This window comes from Genypterus blacodes, unplaced genomic scaffold (assembly GCF_046128005.1).
Source record: "Genypterus blacodes isolate CSIRO-AG114 ecotype Tasmania unplaced genomic scaffold, CSIRO-AGI_Gbla_v1 ptg000226l_1, whole genome shotgun sequence".
Lineage (NCBI taxonomy): Eukaryota > Metazoa > Chordata > Actinopteri > Ophidiiformes > Ophidiidae > Genypterus > Genypterus blacodes.
In genome coordinates, this window is record NW_027467024.1 from 11,682 (window position 1) to 32,500 (window position 20,819).

Below are 20,819 nucleotides of genomic sequence, written 5' to 3' on the forward strand. Positions count from 1 at the left end.
TGTTCAAAAGTACACATACAATGCAGCAAGTACACACACACCCACACACACACACACACACACACACACACACACACACACACACACCTACATCGCCATGTTGTGAATTAAAGCCACACACTCACGCACAGGCACACACACAGCGCAAGGAAACTCTGCTGTGGCGTTAATGTTTACAGATTCACCCTAATAATAAAGCTGGTAATGAAGCAGCTGCCGTGATAGGATCTGAAGTGGGCAGAGCCTGAAGTAATCAATCATCCATCTAGCAGCTCACGCTCGTCTGTGAAGGTGAAGCATTTGGCTAATTACCGACGCTTTCGCGCAGTCTGTCGCTTTTTTTTTTTGCATGTGTGCCTGCGTTTGCATGTGTGACTGCATGTGTGTGCGTGCGTGTGTGTGTGTGCATGTGTGTGTACGTGTACGTGTGTGTGTGTGTGGGGCCGTCGCTGCAGCTCATATTTCCCAGGAGCCAGGGATGGGAAGCCCAATCAGTAAATCATCTATCCTCCTCTGCGCTCACCCTCCTCCTCCTCAAACTTATCATTCTATCACTCTTCTCCTCCCCTCCCCAGCCTCTCTCCCCCCTCCGCCTCAACTGATTCGTTCTCCCCTCTCTCTCTCTCTCTCTCTCTCTCTCCCTCCTCCCCCCCCACCCTCAGACCACCGTCTTGTTTTCCTCTCCTCACCGCTCGCCGCCCTCTTCTCCCCGCACGGCGGCAGAGGGTCACAGAGAGAGAAGTGAAGAATGGACGGGGGGTGAGATTGATGGAAAGAATGGAGAGATCTGTCTTGGTACAGATAACATTGTGTGTGTGTGTGTGAGAGAGAGAGAGAGACAAGGAGAGAGAGACAGACAGAGAGAGAGACAGGCAGGCAGGCAGTCAATCCATAGAGGGGAAATCAGAGAGACGGGATGAATTGGATGAAAGAGAAAGCATAATGTGAGCGGGAGTATGTAAAAACAAACGCATGGAAATGGCGAGAGACAACCAACGTGGGTGTCTGTGTGTGTGCAGTTGTGTGTGTGTGTGTGTGTATGTCTGCCTTCTCTTGCATTCTTCTCTGAGCACAAGTAACAGCAGCATCAGTGTGAGAGCAGCCTAATGAACAGAGAGACGGACAGACAGACCATCAGAGGGTTCACCGTGTGTGTGTGCGTGCGCCCCCCTTCCCCCGCTGCCCCCTCGCCTCTCTGACCCCTGCCGAAGCGGCGAGCGGTGCGACGCCACACGGTGCATTCACAAGCATGCCGGCGGTTTGGGCCAGCTCGACCGTGCCGGGGGCTCTCTGTAGAAGATGGGAGTGAAGGGAGGAGGCGGGGGGGGAGACGTGATCGGAATGTAGAGACACATGCATACTTAGGTGTGTGTGTGTGTGTGTGTGTGTGAAAAGGAAGACGGGGGAGTGAAGTGAATTGCGTTTAATTCTGTTAATTATTGTGCAGCACTTGTCAAACTGTGGAGGAGACAGACACACACACACACACACACACACACACACACACACACCACCTTATTCCCAAAAGTGATGCATGCTTCAAACTGTTGTCTCTGCTGCCAGCTCTGCACCACACCACCCTATGTCCCCTATAAGCATCTTATTTAGGTCATTGTGTAAACAAATATACACACACGCTCACACACACACACTCATGCAGGTATACCTACAAACACACATCATTGCAAGAGAAGCAGTCATTGGCCGCAGGGTGGAGAGATGGAAAGGTAGGAGGGAGGACAGAGGCTCTCGAGGGGGGTGTGTGTGTGTGTGTGTGTGTGTGTGTGTGTGTGTGTGTGTGTGTGTGTGTGTGTGTGTGTGTGTGTGTGTGTGTGTGTGTGTGTGTGTGTGTGTGTGTGTGTGTGTGTGTGTGTGTGTGTGTGTGTGTGTGTGTGTGTGTGTGTGTGTGTGTTAAAGGTCCTGCCAAAACCTATGGACCAGCATACATAAACACAAACAGACCAGGCACACATTCAGGGTTACACAAGAATGAGTGCACGCAATATTCACACACCGTTTGGCTTTCTTGTGTACACACACACACACACACACACACACACAATGCTTCAGAGATGAATAATGCCACTGTGTGTCTGGTGGGATGCACCACTGTCCCTGGGGCGGGTTGAATGCTGGGATATTGTGCTAGAGCGGGCTGACACACACACACGCGCACACACACACACACACACACACACACAGCAGCGCGTCTCCAGGTGACACCGTTCCTTTTATAGAGCATGAGCACTCTCCATGCCGCCTCTCTTTCTCTCTCTATTGTATGAATGCATAAACACACTTTCACAAACAAACACACACACAGCCAAGCAAAAAATTACAGGCAAACAGTGGCACGTGTGCACGCATACTGCAACAAACACGGCACACACACACACAAATTGAAAGCACCCACACAAACACAAAACACTAACACTTCCACTTCCCCTTAGAGGAAATTGGAGTTTGCATCTGTGCAGGAGGAGACGGAGGGGAGAGGAGAACAATAAGAGGGCTCGGCTGGAACGCTGCATCAAAGACGAAGCACAACATTCCACTTTCTGCTCTTTGTTTATCTTTGTAATATGGCCTAATGTCTTCCAGGGGTAGAAGAGTCTCTGATTCAAACTCGCTCGGCAATGCGTAACACACAACACAGCTGGAAGCTCGCAAATGTAGTGATGCTCCGAGGTCGGAGGTCATCTTCTACCTGCGACACACTCTCTTGCTCTCTCACTCTCTCACTCCCCCCCCCCTTTCCTCTGTCTCACGCCTGTCAATCACCGCTGCATCGGCCCTCCATCTTGAGAGGCTGAAACAGATCCGCCAGCTTGCACCACAGAAGGGCTATTTTATACACACACACACACACACACACATGCATGAACGTATGCACACAGGCACATTCTGTCACACACGCGCACATGCAAAACATCAAAACTGTGAACAAGAAAGCAATTAGTGCAGTGTGCAATCAGACAAACTTGGTTAGTGCTGTGAAATCGAATATGCTAATGAATTGTATATCTCTTTGTTTTGGGGTGAGTGCAGACTGTGTGTGTGTGTGTGTGTGTGTGTGTGTGTGTGTGTGTGTGTGTGTGTGTGTGTGTGTGTGTGTGTGTGTGTGTGACATTATCGGTGATGTTCCTAAAGCAGAGGAGAAATTTGTTTTGATTCCAGGTGAATGTTAAATGCTAATTAAACATTAAATGTGAGGTAATCATTCTGGATGGATAAAGCCTGAGCTTAACCACACTTCTCTCTCTCCCCACCTTTCCCTGTCTTTAGAACCCCCAACCCCCCTCCCCCCTTTCCCATCTCACCTCACCTTCCCCTCCTCTGCTCTGGCTACAGACGGAGAGCGTCATGCAGTCCTTCCGTGAGCGCAGCAGCGGTTACCACAGCAACCAACCCTGCTACCAGCAGGAGCCCCATGAATTATCCCGCCTGGAGACCTACCGGCAACACCCGCTTCATCCCCACCCCCAGCACCCGCACCCGGGCCCTGGTCCCCATCCAGGCCCGGGACCAGGGCTCACCAGACCAGGATATGAGACCCACTCATTGGCTAACCCTGCAGGCATGACTCCAACTGGTGGCCCGGGACCTGCAGTAGGACCCAAAGACTGTTTCAGCCAGCAAGCCTACCCAGGTTACCCAGGCAATGGTGGTGGGAATGGAGGTGGGAACGGAGGATCAGCAACCCCGCAAGCAAAGAAACCCTACCGAGGGAACAAAGTAACAACGCCAACCCCCAGTCAGCACCTGCAGGGTCCTGGGGGTTACAGTAACCACATGGGCACTGGGAACTACTCAGCCCAATACATGAGTGAGGGCCACCTCCAACAGAAGTGGGAGGACCCAGCCCAGTTAGCACAGTATGACCAAGAGCTGGTGGGACGTATGGAGGCCAGTGGTGCCCCCGCGCCCAGCTCTTCCCAATACATGGACCAGAACATGCTGGGTCACTCCCAGACTCAGTGCCACCAGCAGTCTACCCCAGCCTATACCAGCCCCCACCACCAGCCCCACCCAACTAATCCCTCCCCCTCCCCACTAATGTACCCCCAGAGTCACCTGCACTACCCGCAGCATTCACCTTCTCCCTCCCCGTACATGGAGAAGTGCAATCCAATGCCGCACTGTTATAAAGGTTACAATATTCCGCCCAACTCCCAGTATGGCAGACAAATGAGCAGCCACAACAGTCTGAAGCAAGGGGGGTACAGATCCACCCCAAACAGTTACAGCTACCAGCAGCCTCCCTCAAGAAGTTATGAGCCCCAGGCCTCTTTACAGGTCTTGGCCAACCCCCAGGAACCCCACCCTAAATACCAACACTACAGCCAAACTCAACAGAACTATTGTCTGTCCGAGCTGGCGGTCAGATCCCCAGAGCAATATTACCAGACCTGTAGCCCCTCCTCTAGCCACTCCCCTGCCCGCTCTGTGGGGCGCTCCCCCTCGTACAGCTCCACTCCCTCACCGTTAATGACTAATCCAGAGTCTTTCCAGTACAGCCAACCTCCCATGACCCCTGGGGCAGCTTCGTCCTCTTCGTCCTCCTCAGCTGGTATGCAGGAGCAAGGCAGCTCCAGCAGTATGCTTATGCCTCCACGCTCACACCCGTCACCCAATGTGCCCCATGCAGCCCCACATAGCTACACAACCACTCCACAGGTCCCCACAATGAAAGAACGCTTCTCAGAGAAACTCCTGTCCAACCCCAGCTTGTGGAGCCTGAATGCCCTCACCTCTCAGGTTGAGAACATCTCCAACAATGTTCAGCAGCTTTTGCTCTCTGAAGCCCTAGTGGCCAACAAGAAAGGCAGTAAGCGCAACAGTGGTGGGAGCAACAGCAGTGCTGGAAGTGGAGCATCATCCAAGAAAGGTGAGGAATACAAAAGTCCTCAATACCCAGATGGAGGGGGTGGGAGTGTGGGTGGAGGCCCCATGCAGGACCCGTACTCCACCCCACAGCACCAGTCACTGTCCATGGAGCTCCACGATGGAGGAGGCTATTCCAGCAGCAGTGACGAACACCTGGAGAGGGGATACTACTACTGCGGACAGGGCCGAAGTCCAGCACAGGCCCCCAACAACACTCACCTCAGCCTGGAAACAGCCTCATCGTGCTCCATGACATCTCCAGATGATATGTCCACCAGATCTGGGGACTCGGGTCTTCACAACATAACCCCTGACCCCGCTCGATGTCAGTCAGGGCAGGGAGCAGATGGCATGAGCACTCCAGCTAAGAGTATAGGTGACGAGAGATCTCCTACAAGCATTACAATCCCCAGTCCTATGAAACAGGAGAGGGATTCCCCTTTAGATATCCAGCATATCAATGAACCAGTGAAAGAGAACTTTGAGGAATCAGCTTGGACAGAAAAAACGAGCAAAATAGAGTTGACAATGGACAAGACCCCTGACCATGACAAAGACTTTAGCACTAACTCTACAAAGAAGCTGGAAGAATGGTCTGAAGATGAGAATTGCCCTGTTCTCTACAGCAAATTAAACAAAGGGGTGACAGAAAAAAACTATTGCTACGAGGACACTGTGTACCAGGGGGTCCAGAGCAAATATGACCCCGATTCAAGAGACTCAGTTGAACAGTCTCCAGCAGCTCTCTCTGACTCCAGCCACAAGGGACATTTTGGCCACGAGATGAAATCAGAGGCCTTCAAATCTGACTCCCCCACGGCTTCTGAAAGCTCAGTGAAAACACTGCCTTTCATTTCGAGGGGTGACCTTGAACAGGATCAATATTCCACCGAGAAGGAGGACAGCTCAGAGAACACCTCACCAACCCCCCACGTGGAGGCCATGGAAGAAAGAAATTCAGACAGGGGAGAGAACAGACATGAGGAAGAGGATGAAGAGGAGGAGGGAGAAGAGAGAGCTGACGCAGAGGAAAAGAAAGAGCAACATTCTCTACCTACTCCGCTGTCTGTGGACATAGAGGAAGTGGGGGAGGGCCTGGAAGAGACTGAGGAGCACATGAACAACAAGGACAGGTCAGAGCAGCTAGCTAGGGATCTCTGCAGCAGGACAGAGAGTCAGAGCACTGAGCTCCACACTGATACTGAGTTTGCAGGGGTGCCTGTCCACCCGAACACAGCAGCAGACGCTTCTGCAAGGGGGTCAGGTATTGGTGACACTGCTCCTCAGCCTCAGTCTGCTATGCCAGTCTTTTCAGCCCTCAATGACAAGGCAACACCTCCAACTCAGGCCAGGGATCATATTGATCACAGTGACGCTAAAGTGCTGGAGCCAGACTCTCCTCAGCTGCCAGGGAAGTCGATACTCCCCTCAGCCCCATCCTGGGCAAACACTCCACCCTCCCCAAAGAAGGGTGACGAAGACATAGAGCCAGGCATTAGCAGCCCCAGTGCTGTGACCCCCTTGGGCAAGCCAGAGCCTGTAGCTCCATCTGCCCAGCCGCGGGCATTTGGACGGAAGCACGCCAGGGGCAGAAGGAGACCCATACACTCAGGTGTTGGAATGAGACGGCAGATAAGCTTGGAGATCGAGGGAGACAAAGAGGAGAGAGCCCCTTCACCTACACAGAAACCATGCATGCCTCCCAGCAAAACTGTGCTTTTCTCAGATCAAATGGACCTGGCTCATCAAGAATCTATCATGAGCCAGACTCCCAAAATGCTAACAGATGGTTTTCGTTCAAGAATGTGCACTCGCTCATTCAATGCACCAGACTTGCCACCTAAAGTTGAAGCTCATGTAAAGAGAAAACCAGGGCCCAAACCTGGGCCCAAACCAAGCCCAAAACCCGGAGTAAAACCAGGGCCTAAACCTGGGCTTAAATCAGGACCAAAACCTGGGTCCAAGCCTGGACCTAAACCAGGCCCTAAACTTGGACAAAAGCCTGTGCCAAATATACCAGAACTTCCCCCCAAAATTGAGACTCTTATAAAACGAAAGCCAGGACCCAAACCGGGTTCAAGGTCTGGGCCGAAACCTGGATCCAAACCTGGGCCAAAACCAGGTCCAAAACCAGTGCTTAAACCTGGACAAAAGCCTGAAGATATTTTACCCCTTGCTGATGTTGTGCCGGTCAAGGCCCCAGTGGGTCGCCCCAAAGGCTCCCTCTCTAAAGGCAAGCTGATACAACAGGAAGTAAACATTCAACCTTTGACAGGGTCACAAAGCAGAGGTAAGAAGAATCTAAAAGCTACAATATCACAAGTAGACCACGAACAAATAACCGAGGAAGAAAAGCAAGCAAACCCTGAAGTTAAGTCTTCAGAGAAGGATGGTAACAACATGGTCCTGAGATCCAGAAAGTCCTCACTGGAAAAAGTTTTGAAAGAAAAGGAAATGATTATTGAGGAAGATGTTCCACCACAGACACTAACAGAAATTAAAGCCTGTGATGTTTCTATAAAAGAGGAACCTGTAAATATAGAACAAAACCTAAATGACTCCCAGAATACGGATAAACATACAAACGCTCCAGGTGACCCACTTGCTCCACCTAACCCAGAGCTCACAACTGACCAGCCTGAAGAGAAGGCGTTGCTTCCACTAAAAAGAAAACCCAGCCCACAACCATCTGCAACACCAGTAAAGAAAAAGAGGGGTCCAAAACCTAAACCAAAACCTGCACCGCCTCAGACCCCCCAGGTGGAACACGTTTCACCCACGGCTAAAGAGAAGGGTGCCCAAGCCAAACGAAAGCGAGGCCCACCTAAGAAAATCTCTGTGAGCATTTCACCAACCAAAGACACTATGGCCAACATTACTGAAAGTGACGTCACCAGTGATGTGCCTGTAGTGCCTCCTCAGTGCCCCACTAAAACAAAAGTTTTACCACCACGTAAGGGCAGAGGACAGAAATATGAGGCCATGGTGCAGAAAATTACATCTCCTGGTTCAAAGAAACACGTCCCAGTGTCACAGATGGAGAGCAATCTCACTGAGGATTTGACAACAAAGTCTTTGTCTCAACATGTCTTAAAGGAAGTGGAGACACCTCTGCTGACAAATAGCACTGAAATGAAAGGAGATGTGAAAAGTACGGAGTCCAGACAAGAGGGAGCGAGACAGTGTGAAGGAGCAGCGAGGAGAATAGAGATGATACAACAGAGGGAAACGCAAGAGATGTGTCAAGAGGTATCAACACCAAAGGGGGCGAGACGAGAGCTGGTAGAAGAGGTTGTAGGTAAGGATGAGATGACACGGGAAAACATTAAAACAGGGGCACAGGTGGATGCAGGGGAGGACATGGGCTGGAGCTCAACAGGTGCACCAGACTCTGCTGCTGGTACCAAGTCCTCTAGAACGAAGAGGAAGAGATGGGCCATGGTGGAGAGTACAGACATCTCTGTAGTTGCCTTTGAAGCGGGAAACTTGATAGTAACCACACCAAGGTTAGCCAAACAGAGGGCTATTAAGAACAACCATGAGATGCACCTGAAGCAGAAGAGAAAGAAGAGGAAAGACCAACTCCCCGAAGAAAGTAAAGAGACAGCCAAGGAAACAAATAGTGAAACAGTAGAACAGGAGAAGGCAGAAACAGACGCGACGCCCACAGAGCCCACAGCAGCTCTGTCGATCAGCCCAGACGAGGCGAGTGATGCCTCGCAGGTTACCTGCACAGAACTTACCCAGAAGGCGCGAAGAGGCAGAAAACCTTCAGCAAATCCAACCAAGAGGAAGCGGGGCAAACCCCCAGCAGAGCACAGCACCGACACGCCTGTGAAGGTGCACAAAAAGCCCGGGCCAAAGCCAGGGATGAAAGATGCCATAGAGGTTATCGAGGCGGTAATACGGGCTGCAGGGTGTGAACAGGATGAAAAAGAGGAGAGAGAAAGAGAAAAAGCAGAAGGTGGAAACACGGAAAAAACGGATCAATGTGTTGTGGGCCCTGTAGTGACGATATCAGAAAACCAGACTGAGATCATTTCTGTGAAAAGAATCCGACGCAAGCCTGTCCAACAAAAAAACAAACTGTCTTTCTGTCCATATGTGCGGATAAACAACTCCAGAGACTTTTCCTCTTGGTGTTCCATAGTGAACCGGCCCGAGGATGCAGCAGTATTTCAGAAATACAGGAAAAAGAGAATAGTGAGAATGAAGAATCCCATCACAGTGGCAAAGATAGTGCCACACACCTCTGCAATGCTCCAGGGACCCTTGGTTCATAAAGACCTAATTGGCAGGTGTCTTTCATGTTGCCTGTGTGGAAAGCCAGCAAATTACAGAGACCTTGGTGATTTGTGTGGACCCTACTACACCGAAGACAACATTCCGAGGAAACTTCTGACCAACAGACCCACAGAATCCCTCAGAGAGATCCCAGAGAGGACCAACGACGATGACAACAGTGAAGAACAAGGGGGCTCCATGAAGAAGGAGGAACAGGACGAGGCAGAGACGGAGGCAGAGACAGAAGCAGAGAAGGAGGTAGAGAAGGAGGCAGAGAAGGAGGCAGAGAAGGAGGCAGAGAAGGAGGCGTCCACGCAAGAGGGCAGCAGCAGCAGCAGCAGCAGCAGTAGTAGTAGGCACCACCACTGGCACTACCGACGGATAGAAAGAACAGAGCGAGCTATTCGGGAAGGCGGCCCACGGAGATTAACGCTCCGAGAGAGATTCAGGCGGATGAGGCAACTCCAGTCCGCAGAGAGCAGCGGCAGCTCAGGAGGCTGCGGTGATCAGGACGGCCGTGCGGGCGGAGCTTTCCAGAGGCTACAAGAACAGGCAGAGGCTAAGGAACACTGGGCACATGAGAACTGTACCATCTGGACCAAGGGGGTGATTATGTTTGCAGGGAGACTGTACGGACTGAAGGAGGCCGCCAGCAACTCTGCCCAAGCGGTAAGACGGAAATGACCCCATTGATCCTTCTGAAATGTTCCTATGATTAAAACAATGTGGCGTACACAAAGTCTAACTTTGTTTCCCTCCTTTCTCTCTCTCTCCTCTCTCTCTCCCCATGCCCCTATCGGTCAATTGGTTTGTTTCCTTATTGGTCTCTGTCCGTCTGTCCCGACTAACCTCAGAGCTGCTACAAGTGCCAGATTGTGGGGGCGTCCCTCAGCTGCTGTTGGAGAGGCTGCACTCGTAAATACCACTATGTCTGCGCCAAAGAGATGGGTAAGAGACCGTGGGACGAGAGAGAGAGAGACAGAGAGAGAGGAGGAGAGCGACAAGGGGGGGATGAAGAGCCAGGCAGAGGGAGGGAGGGAGGGAGGGAGGGAGGAATGAGGAGGGGAAATTGGGAGGATGGAATGGGAGGCCTGAAGGTAGGGGGGCACAGGGACATGTAGAGTGAAAAGGAAAGGAGAGAGAGAGAAGGAAGAGCGGATGTGGGTAAAATGAGAGAAGGAAAATGCATCAAGGAGTAACGTTATTGAGTGACAGCGGAGATGTCTGAGAGTGCTTGGGGAGAGGGAGAGAGGAGAAGGAGAGAAGGAGGGAGGGGAAGCTGGGAAGGGAGCGTTGAATAAAGGGGGATGATGTGGGAAAGTGGGACCCTGGAGTGTGTGAGAGGGCGAGATGGAGGCGATAGAGGGAGGGGAGGGTGTGTAGGTGTGCATTATTGACCGCAACCCCTGTGGCTCCATCCATCCATTCAGCTGTCTGGGGACTGAGAGGGGATGCAGCATGTGTGTGTGTGTGTGTGTGTGTGTGTGTGTGTGTGTGTGCGTGTGCGCCTCATCACCACACAGACAACATGGCTGCTTCCCTGCTTCTTCCTTTTTGCGGCCGTACATGTGTGTGTCAGCATATCCTGTATGTCACACGGCTTCCCATGATGTTACCTCGCACGTGTGTGTGTGCTCGCGTGCCTGCGTGCGTGTGTGTGTGTGAGGATTAGAAGGCCTGCCACGTCTGCCGAGCCAGCACGGGGAGCCGAGCCGGGTCCTTTTTTAATCCTGCTGAGTGCACCAGCCATATCTGACTGCCTGCCTGCACTGCAACTCATCCACTCAGTCTCTCGCTTTACTTTGTTGCTCTCCGTCTCTCTCCCTCTCTTTCTCTCTCTCTCTCGCTCTCTTCCTCTTTTTTTTTTGGGGGCTCATTTTTCATTTATCCCCACCTTGCTGTCATCTTGTCTGTGGGTGACGCGCTCATTGTGTGCATCCCGCTCACATGCGTCGTGTGTTTCACTTTGGGTGACTTGTCTGCCGTGCCTCCCGCTTATTCTCTCTCTCTCTCTCTCTCTCTCTCTCGCTCTCTCTCGCTCTCTCTCCTTTAATTTCCCGCTCCCTCCAGGCTGCACATTCCATGATGATGACTTCTCCATCAAGTGTCCCAAACATGAGGTGAGTCAAAACAGAGGACGTACCTCTTCACAAAGACATTAACCCCCGCTCTGCCAAATAAAGTCACACACACACACATCGATCAGGTATAGTGAGCAAAAGACGGATACTTGATCCCCGAGGGGAGAGAACTAATGGCGAGAGAGAGCACAGAGCGCTCAAAGCCGCCTGAGCGTCTGGAGAATCATCCACATAATAAGCTCCTCTGATTGGCCCATTATCGGCGCCACTCGCCTTCAGGATGAATCATTCAGAGAAGTAGTGAACGTTACATGTTGAATATTTCTGGAACCAAGCGAGTCTGGCGTCTCCCAGGGTAACAACCTCTCAGGTTTGTGTGTGTGTGTGTGTACAGTAGGTGAGAATGTGATTGTGCTACCATTAAATACTTCTCACTGCTGAAGCGCTGCTCTACTTTCGATTTTCTTCTCCCCTCACTTCCCCTCTCATCCTCTGTTTTTCCCCTCCTCCTCCTCTTCCGCCTCTTCCTCCTCCCCCATCCCCACTCCCCCTCCTCTGCTTGATGCATAACAAAAATTGAGTTCACGCGTCGCTGTCACGAGCAGCAGCACGGCGGCGGCTGGATAGATGAGGCGGCAGCGGCGAGCTCGGAAACACGACTGTCAGCTCTTGTAAAACAGAAAGACTCAGAACGGAAGCCTTGTGTGTGTGTGTGTGTGTGTGTGTGTGTGTGTGTGTGTGTGTGTGTGTGTGTGTGTGTGTGTGTGTGTGTGTGTGTGTGTGTGTGTGTGTGTGTGTGTGTGTGTGTGTGAGAGAGATGCGGCTTCATCTGGTCCCAAGCGGACGGGGGGACAGATCTGTATCTCTTCTAGATTCCATTGATCTTTTGTTTCCAGATCAATACGTACCCGATGACCTTGACAAGCTAATGCCCTTTCAGCCGTCGGCCACCGGGGGCATAAGCGCTTTGTTATCAATTTACGGTAACGCCGTCACTCAACGCCCTCTGTTATGATTGAGCACCACTGCAGCTTTGTGTTGGTACACACACACACACACACACACAGCTCGCCCCCCAAAATCTGCTTTACTGTAAGACAGACGCCATCTGGTGGTGGCAGATTTGCACCGCAGCGTATGGAGGAAGGTCAAATGCAAAGGGGAGGTTGTGTGTGTGTGTGAGTGTGTGTGTGGCGTGAGAGATGCTGACATTCAGCAGGGAGCAGCGGTGCATTGAGGCAGCAGGAGCAGTCGCCTCCCCTGCTCCCTCCCCTCGCCTCTCTCTCTCTCTCTCTCTCTCTCCCTCTCTCTCTCTCTCTCTCTCTCTCTCTCTCTCTCGTTCTCCTCTGTGCAGACTGACATGGATGAAAAGCTGGCTGCTGATCAAAACACTCCACCCACCATCGCTGCCTGCTCCCCTCCCCTCCTAGTCTCTCTCTCTCTTTTCTCTCTGTCACTCTCTCTCTTTTCCTTGTTATTTCCCTTCCCTCCTTTCATTCCCCCCCGCCCCCCCTTTGCTTATTTTGCTTCTCCCCCTGCTGTTCTCGCTCCCTCCGTCTCTCACTCCTTCTCCGCTCCCTTCTCCTCTGTGCCCCCCTTTCCATTTGCAGTCATCCCCCCTTCATCCCTTCTCATCCCGTCCTCGTCGGTCTCTCTCATCTCCTCTCCCCACCTCTCTTCACCTCAACTCCCACGTCTGAGCGGCAGAAATAGTTTGAGAGAGAGAGAGAGAGAGACAGGGAGAGCGAGAGATGGAGGGAAAGATGGAGAGACAGACAGAGAGAGAGAGAGAGATTGTTGTTAGCAAGCTGAGGCAGAGCTGTCATCAGCTGAGGGATCTAAAGGTCTCTGTGTGTGGGTCTGTGCTGTACCAATTTACGCCGAGCAGCCTAATCAAAGGGAGAAGCAGATACTCACACACGCACACACACACACACGCAGAGGCAACCAACCACCCACCCCCACCCATCGGTCCCCCATCTGAAAATCTTCCCCTGCCTTGGTTTCATGTCTGAAAAACATAGGGAGGAAGTTGCGCACACACACACACACACTGACACACACACACACACACATCCTATATTCATCTGGCGATCCTGCGGAGCTAAGGGACAAACACACACTCACACATGCTATATGTCCACACAGGTTCATTAACAGGTTACCTGTAATCTCACACTTGGGAGGGGGGGAGAGGCTGTTAGTGCTGCAGCTGAGTGGAAACAAAAGAGGGGGGGGGGGGGAGTTACATCAGAGAGCGACAGAATGAAAGGGACAGAGAGAAAGGAAGGGCAACTAGAAAGACAGGCAGCAAGGGGAGAGGGAGAGGGTGAGAGAGAGGGAGGGAGAGAGAGAGCGAGAGGGGGAGAGTATAATGAGGAAATTATGAAAATGGATTGAAGGTGGAAAAGATGAGCATTACTCCAGGGAGGTAAACAGAGGGAAGAGAGGGAAAAAATGAAAGACAGATAAGCAGGCGGCGATAAAAGACAGAGCAGAGCTGCTGGTCTGCGTCCAGGGCATCAGTATGGGCAACTGGCGGAGAGGGAGGGAGAGGGGGAGAGGGGGCTGCATCGGAGGATAAGAGGGGAAAAGCTGCTTCACCGCCGCCACCGCACAATTAGTAGGCGTTCCCGCTGAGTCTTTCACAGTGAAGCTGGTTCACCGGCCAGCTGCATCCATCTCCCCTCTCCTGCACGCCGCAGCCAGCACGCTTTCATGTCCGCACGCTGCAGAGAGGCACACACACACACAAACACACACACACACACACACACACACACGCTCCTTAACGGTTTTCGCCCTAATGCGGTTGAGATGCATACGTGTGAATATGCATAAGCGTTACTCCAGCTGCGTGATTGAAGGTAAACGTTGCGTTCAAGCGTTCTGCAGTGCTGCGAGCGCATGGCCGACGCAGGAACATACACACACACACCTCATCTCACACGCCTACGCTCTACTGCAGAGGAGGGCACCTGGCTCCTGGCATGGCTCTGATGTTGCTCCGTCATGTGTGTATGTGTGTGTGTGTGTGTGTCAGTGTGCTCACACGTCCATCTCTCTTCCTTCCTCCTACAGGATTTGTAAGATATTCCAGCATGTCACACCACCAAACACCACCTCTCAACCTGGCGAGCAGCACCTATCCAGTGAGGCAGAGAAAGTGCTGTGCTGCCTGAACAATGGTGACGGACGAGCGCAGCAGCCTGGGGCTTAGAGGCGGCGACGGTCTGAGCTAAGGGTGGAGCTCGGAGCCATACACACCCAGGAGGACCGCCGCGTCCTGATCCCCGGCCTGGGAGAGTGTTCTCCTGAAAGGCAGAAGGCGGAGGCGGCGGCGACGGCGGCGCTGTTCGACAGGAGGGGGACAGGCTGCAGCTTTAGAGACGGCTGCCTAGGGCCCAGCAAAGGGACGCCTGTTTGAAATGCAGAGTGAGGAAATGCGCGTGTGTGTTCTGCCTTCAGATGGGTTGCTATCATAGTCCGACACCTGGCGGACACTGATTGGATAGGAGCATCCCTCTGGCCACTTTGTCAGTGGGCCAAAATTGTGTGTGTGTGTGTGTGTGTGTGTGTGTGTGTGTGTGTGTGTGTGTGTGTGTGTGTGTGTGTGTGTGTGTGTGTGTGTGTGTGTGTGTGTGTGTGTGTGTGTGTGTGTGTGTGTGTGTGTGTGTGTGTGTGTGTGTGTGTGTGTGTGGAGATAATCATTCAACTGTCATTCCACAGCGACATCGGTGTGTTTGTGCGTACATGCTGGTGTGTGTGTGTGTGGAGGGAGTACATCTGGTATCCGAGTCGTCACGAGTTACAAAAGGCGGCAGTTGGATGTACTGTCAGTGTGTGTGTCTGTGTTTAAAAACGAAACAACAAGGAAAGTGTACATGATGACTAAATATTCTGATATCGAAGAGTTAACAAAAAATGGATGCAGTATTTTACTATAATGCTCTTATCTTCACAGATGTATTTTGCTGTGCAGTATGACATCATTGCGTCCACCTTGGTATTTGTCAGGCTTTGTGTTCGACGGAAATTTAAAAAGAAAAAAAGAAAGAAAAAAAAAAAGAAAAGAGGAACTCGGCTAACGAGCTCGACTCCCATCCATCCGTGTGCACAGGCGTGTAGTCAACGCCGCCATCGTCACGTCGTCTGCTGGGGTTGGCAGATCGGGGGCTCCAAGGGTCCGACCGGGAGTCGGGTCATCACATGTACGTGTACAGTCGGGTAGTTTCACCGTAAACCGTCGGGCCACAATGTATTCTTTCACCCGCCGCAGCCACGGAGACGGGACCAACACGTGCAAGTTTAGACTTCATGACACACTCGTCTGTTTGTGAATCTCAAATGTAGCCTCTCACTCTGCCACGCTATGTAACAAAGCCCCGCCGCGGGCAGGGTGTCACTCAAAGTACCGGTCATATCAAAAAGGAGACATATTTAAGTATTAGAGCATAAAATAAAGTGCAAAGACGCCACACCAAAATCTCTCTTTTATGAAGCTCCTTATTTAATGGTGTATATAAGTATTTGATGCTGTTTAAATGTAAGATGTGATGTACTAATATAATTGTGTATAGTATTTCCTAGAGATGTTTATTTTCTATAAAATGGAATATGTTATTGCTTATAAAATGTTATTAAAATAATCAGTTGATGAACAAAAAGAAGACCTTTTTTGGGGAATGTCACTGGTGTTAAGTTGGAGCATGCCGATGGATTGATTTTCATGCCGATAGATTGATTTTCATGCCGATGGATTGATTTTCATGTCTTCTTTGTTTGGAATCGATGACACAGCATCACTTTGTTTGAAATGTTTTTTTGTAACGCCAATGTGAAATATACCAGCACCTTTCAATGCTGCGAAGACCAACGCCTGCTCTTTTTTGTCTTTGCTTTGATACAAATGTGCTGTCACAACATTTAACCTTTGCTTTCGGTGACGTTCCGCATACGGACCGGTGCGACTGCAAGGTTGGGAAACGGCGAGCGCACAGCCTGGTTTTGCTCTTTCTTTGCCTAAAAATTGATTTTGCTCAGAGTAGGGAGGCCAATCTGAGTCAGTGTTAGAGTGATGTAATGTCCGTGACATCTGATTGGCTGAGGGAGAGAGAAAGAGAGAGAGGACCGACCTTCCTCCCAAATTGCAGAGACAAACAGGAATGCAGTGAGCGGGAAGGAGAAGCTTCCTGTGTGAGAGGGAGAACTGAGGCCCTGCAGGTGTTTGAGCGTGACATATTTACTCACACGTGCGGCTATAAATACATTACCTCATGCATAAAATAACATGATTGACGTGTGGTTTAGGTTGCGCTTTAAATACAGTTTCATACTTGCAGAGCTCCAAAAACAAGAAGGGGGTGAAGCTACAAGTGGTGGTTTGGTAATCAAACAGAAATGTCTTATTGTGACAATAAGCAGCGTTGTTAAAAGAAGCAGCGAGGGGGAAAAAATACAACCGAACGGCTTGATGGAACGGTTGAGTCAAAGTCAAATGATCGTCCCGTCACCGAGGGCCGCTTCATGGAGCCAATTTGGAGGATTTAAATCCATCTTCATCACAATCACAGCCAAACCCTCAGTCTGCGTGAAGTAGTTCCTGTTTTTTAAAAGAAAGAAAGTGCTCTTGATTGTTTTACTGCACTGAATCGGGGGCGGTTGGTCTCCAAGTTTTTGGCAGGAAGTATAGTAATCTTTTCTAAACAAGCTGATTGTAAGATAAGTTCCTCCGTCTTAGTCGGTTTGTGACTTTATCAGAGTTTAGGGAAGCGCAACGTAGCACCTTTACCTACAACAAGATGGGACTTTGAGCTAGTTTCATCTTTCCATTATCAAATTTACACCGAAAGCAATATGACACACACACACACACGCATAATGATTCTTTACAAAATATTTTAATATTTACACAAACCAAAGACAGAGACATCAGTTGAAGTTTACATGAGCGATACGTCTGACATGTTTCCCTCTGCTGCGTCTCAATGACACTATAAAAACACACATGCCAAGGTTTGATCTTTTTACATTCGTCAACCAAAACAAAACAACCTGTGGTTCACTAAGAGAATTGAAACTTAACAGCGGGAAGAAAGGAACGACTCACTACAGGCTGCATGAAAATGTTTAATTATTTTTAAAATCGTCCGAGGCAAAGTACTGCACAAGGTTTGTATAGGTGCTCCCAGAACAGGACGCTGATATCAGAGGTGTGTGTGACCTGTGCAACAGTGTCAAAGGTCGTTTGGGTCGGACGGGTGGGTGTGTGTCTGTGTCTTGACACTGTTACACTCGTCACCACAGCGTTACAGTACCGAGCTACGCGACAAAAGGAAGCGGGGAACAAAACACACAAGCGCTCCAATTAAAATACTGCTCAGTCTGAAGTTCATACAGATTATAAATATTTCTTTTTAAATATGTACAGAGCAAAACAAGAGGAAACAACCTCATAAAGCCATATTATGGTATTGAAATCAGCCTCCGGGGGCTAGTGCACATAAGGGGGGGGGGGGGGGAGGCGTCGCTCTGTGACCTGGCAGAGCGACCCGGCGGTCCGACCCGCCGAGCGCTCCGCCTGCTTTAAGGTGCATCTGTATCCAAAACACTGAGGGGCCGGAACCATCGTGAAGAAATGCTGAGCTAACGTCTTCCATACTTCACTTTCTCTCACACGCACTCTCACTCACTCACTCACTCACTCACTCACTCACTCACTGACTGACTGACTGACTGTCTGCCATTCTCACAAGGAGCGTGCGATGGCGCCGCTCTGTGGTCAAACTGTGGCACTGCGATAAGTTCTCCTCCTGGGATAAGAGGGAGGAAACACACTCCGGGCGAAGGACTCAGCTTGTTAGTGGAACTTATAAACCGTATGAACTCTAGTGTGTGAGGGGACGTGAGGGCCGGGGCGACCAACCAGGGTGAAAACTCATCTGTTTGACATGAATCGATTCAATTTAAAATCAATTTGTCCATTAGCTGCAGGTTAAAATGCCAGAATTGTGTCTATATGTGCATTCTTCTCTCCACCAGTGTGTGTGTGTGTGTGTGTTTGCGTGTCAGTGATATATATACAGTGTATCCTCGTCCATGAGTGTCTCTCGCCCTCGTCCTCCTCTAGCTGTTGGTGACGGTGGTGCCGCTGCCCAGCTTGATGATCATTTGCTGGCAGTCGTGCAGCGTCCTCTTGTCTCCCAGCTTCTCCAGGGTGCGGGCGGCGTCTGCCAGCATGCCCACCCTCTGGCCGGGCGCCGACAGGAAGGAGGGGGGGAGGTAGCGGCACGCCAGCATCACTGCTTCCGCCTGCTCCCGCTGGCCCGGTCGCGTCTCGCACTCCTCTGCAAAAAGAGTGTGTGTTACTAACGCGCTGCCAACCGCACAAACTTCCAACGCGCTCCAGTTAGCTCTGGGAGAGGAAGGAGTGTGTGTGTGAGGAGACGACCGGCAAACCACAGCTGGATTCAGATCTGACCTTTAACCTCATCTTGGATTTTAGCAGCTGCTGCTCCGATTTTGCTTTTCTACTTCCTGAACTGACACACACTCACACACACACACGTCCATAAACACGCTGTGAGCGATGAGCAGCGTTTCAGGAAGTGCATAAACTTGCCCGCATCCAAAAGTTGCTCACGCGCAAGCGCTTCGGTCCTCAGCCAATCAGACTTCCACGCCACCTTGTTTCGCTGCTGATGTGATTTTGCGCGGCGAACAATGGGGCAAAATAGAGGAGAAGCTGATTACAGCCTCTGATTACATCCTTTCACCGCTCCTCCGCTCTCCAGAAGCTTATTTGAAAAGCCCCATGAATATGCGAATCTGGCAGCCGGCGCTTTGAGAGCGGCTGCAGCCACAGATGAGGGAAGCTTGGTTGCTTTCTTTTTTTCTTTTTTGTCAAGCTTTCACATTTTAAAGTCCCGTCGTTAATTAATGCGACGTAATTGCGTCTTCTGGCTCTGCAGACTCCTATACGCAGTATAATGTTATGTTAATGTTATCAGAGTCCCCCACATGCTCCCAATCTGAGGGAGGAACAAAGTGACACACAGGCTGATTCTGATAAGTCAACTATGATGTTTCCTGTTAACCCGTGCGTAAAAGACATACTATTGACTGATTACTATACAAACTGCTGCTTTTAGATATAAATACGTGTGCAGATGTGTTTCTTAAAGGAACGGTGTCCTATGCATAGACCTGCACACGCACACACACACACACACACACACACACACACACACCTGTTTTGGCTCCGGGTGTTGCTCTGCGACGCAGCGAGCGATCCAGGAGCTGATGTGTGCGGGTGGGACTGGCCCCCGCCATCAACCTGGCCGTGGCTTCGTGTAGGAACAACTGGAGAGAGAGAGAGAGACAGAGGGATGAAGAGTTTAGGGGAAGAGCGGGGGAGGAGAAGGGGAAGGAGGATGAGCGATGATGACTCATACAGAATGTTCTGCTCTAAATCAGAGAGAGAGAACCAAGCTTTGGGAGCAGCACTGCTGAAAACCTGCCTCGTGGCTCTCTGTGTGTGTGTGTGTGTGTGTGTGTGTGTGTGTGTGTGTGTGTGTGTGTGTGTGTGTGTGTGTGTGTGTGTGTGTGTGTGTGTGTGTGTGTGTGTGTGTGTGTGTGTGTGTGTGTGTGTGTGTGTGTGTGTGTGTGTGTGTGTGTGTGTGTGTGTACTATAAAAACAACCTCGTGTTGTATTCTGTTGAGAACATGTAACGTGAAGCCCCAGCCCGTCTGAGTTGTGATGCTGCTGCTTCTTACCCGTCTCATCGCCGGCCTGAAGCTGTGTGCCAGCTTCCTCAGGGAGCTGAGATCCTGCTGGAAGCCCTGCAGCTCCGGCGGCGAGGCCTGATGGGGTCCCGCGGGAGCGCCAGCACCCGCCGCCCCCGCGGTCCCCGATGGGCAGCTCCCCTGCTGCTGCTGCAGACGCCACACGTTAGTCCTCATCACCAACAGCAAATCGCATAACAGCAGCTGGACGACCTAGATGAGGGACGGAGAGAAACAGGAATGATCAAGACCGAGACCGGGGAGGGGGAGGGGCCTGAACAACGCTGCAGAAGAAGAATGAAAGGAGGACAAAGAGGAAAATGTGTACTACATAACTACAAGGACATGAGGTATAAAAGATGAGTACTGAAGCTCCGCACTCCTGCTCAAGAGCATGATGACAAGAACGAGACAGCGCTGTCCCACTGAGCACAGGCGGCTCAGTGCGTCCTGCAGCTGGTGACCAGGCTCTGTGTTACACTGCAGGGACATTGCACTGCTGAGACACACATGCAATGCAACTACAATGCACCACAGCTCCGGCCATAGACACACACACACACTGACCCATACGCACCTACAAACACACACACACGGACACAAACACATATTGTGACTCTCACACAGACACACACACACACACACGGACACATACGTACACACAGAGACCTACAAAACACACACACACACATATTTTCACACAGACACACACACACACGGACCCACACATATTGTCCAAACACGTACCTAAAGTCACACACACGGACCTACAAACACACACAC

The 20,819-nt window shown here is 51.0% G+C and overlaps 2 protein-coding genes across 2 annotated transcripts in view; one reads left to right on the forward strand and one right to left on the reverse strand.

The window, feature by feature from the left end:
- The first annotated feature begins 3,348 nt into the window (after positions 1-3,348).
- Positions 3,349-14,556, forward strand: rai1 (retinoic acid induced 1). The gene is made up of 5 exons (XM_076170643.1): positions 3,349-9,393; positions 9,454-9,840; positions 10,026-10,119; positions 11,242-11,291; positions 14,334-14,556. The coding sequence occupies exons 1-5, from the start codon at positions 3,364-3,366 to the stop codon at positions 14,340-14,342; spliced, it is 6,570 nt and encodes a 2,189-aa protein (XP_076026758.1). The 5' UTR covers positions 3,349-3,363; the 3' UTR covers positions 14,343-14,556.
- A 2,580-nt stretch (positions 14,557-17,136) lies between these two features.
- srebf1 (sterol regulatory element binding transcription factor 1) overlaps positions 17,137-20,819 on the reverse strand; it is a 13,111-nt gene continuing 9,428 nt past the window's right edge. The window contains exons 17-19 of the mRNA XM_076170626.1: positions 20,028-20,249; positions 19,502-19,613; positions 17,137-18,598 (exon numbers count right to left, since the gene is read on the reverse strand). Of these exons, the coding sequence (XP_076026741.1) occupies positions 18,378-18,598; positions 19,502-19,613; positions 20,028-20,249 (555 nt within the window). The 3' untranslated portion in view covers positions 17,137-18,377. The remainder of the gene's footprint in view (positions 18,599-19,501; positions 19,614-20,027; positions 20,250-20,819) is intronic.

Coding starts and splice junctions, on each gene's coding strand:
- rai1 (XM_076170643.1), top strand. CDS start 3,364: ATGCAGTCCTTCCGTGAGCGCAGCAGCGGTTACCACAGCAACCAACCC. Junction 9,841..10,025: donor CCAGCAACTCTGCCCAAGCG/GTAAGACGGAAA, acceptor GACTAACCTCAG/AGCTGCTACAAGTGCCAGAT. Junction 10,120..11,241: donor TGTCTGCGCCAAAGAGATGG/GTAAGAGACCGT, acceptor CGCTCCCTCCAG/GCTGCACATTCCATGATGAT.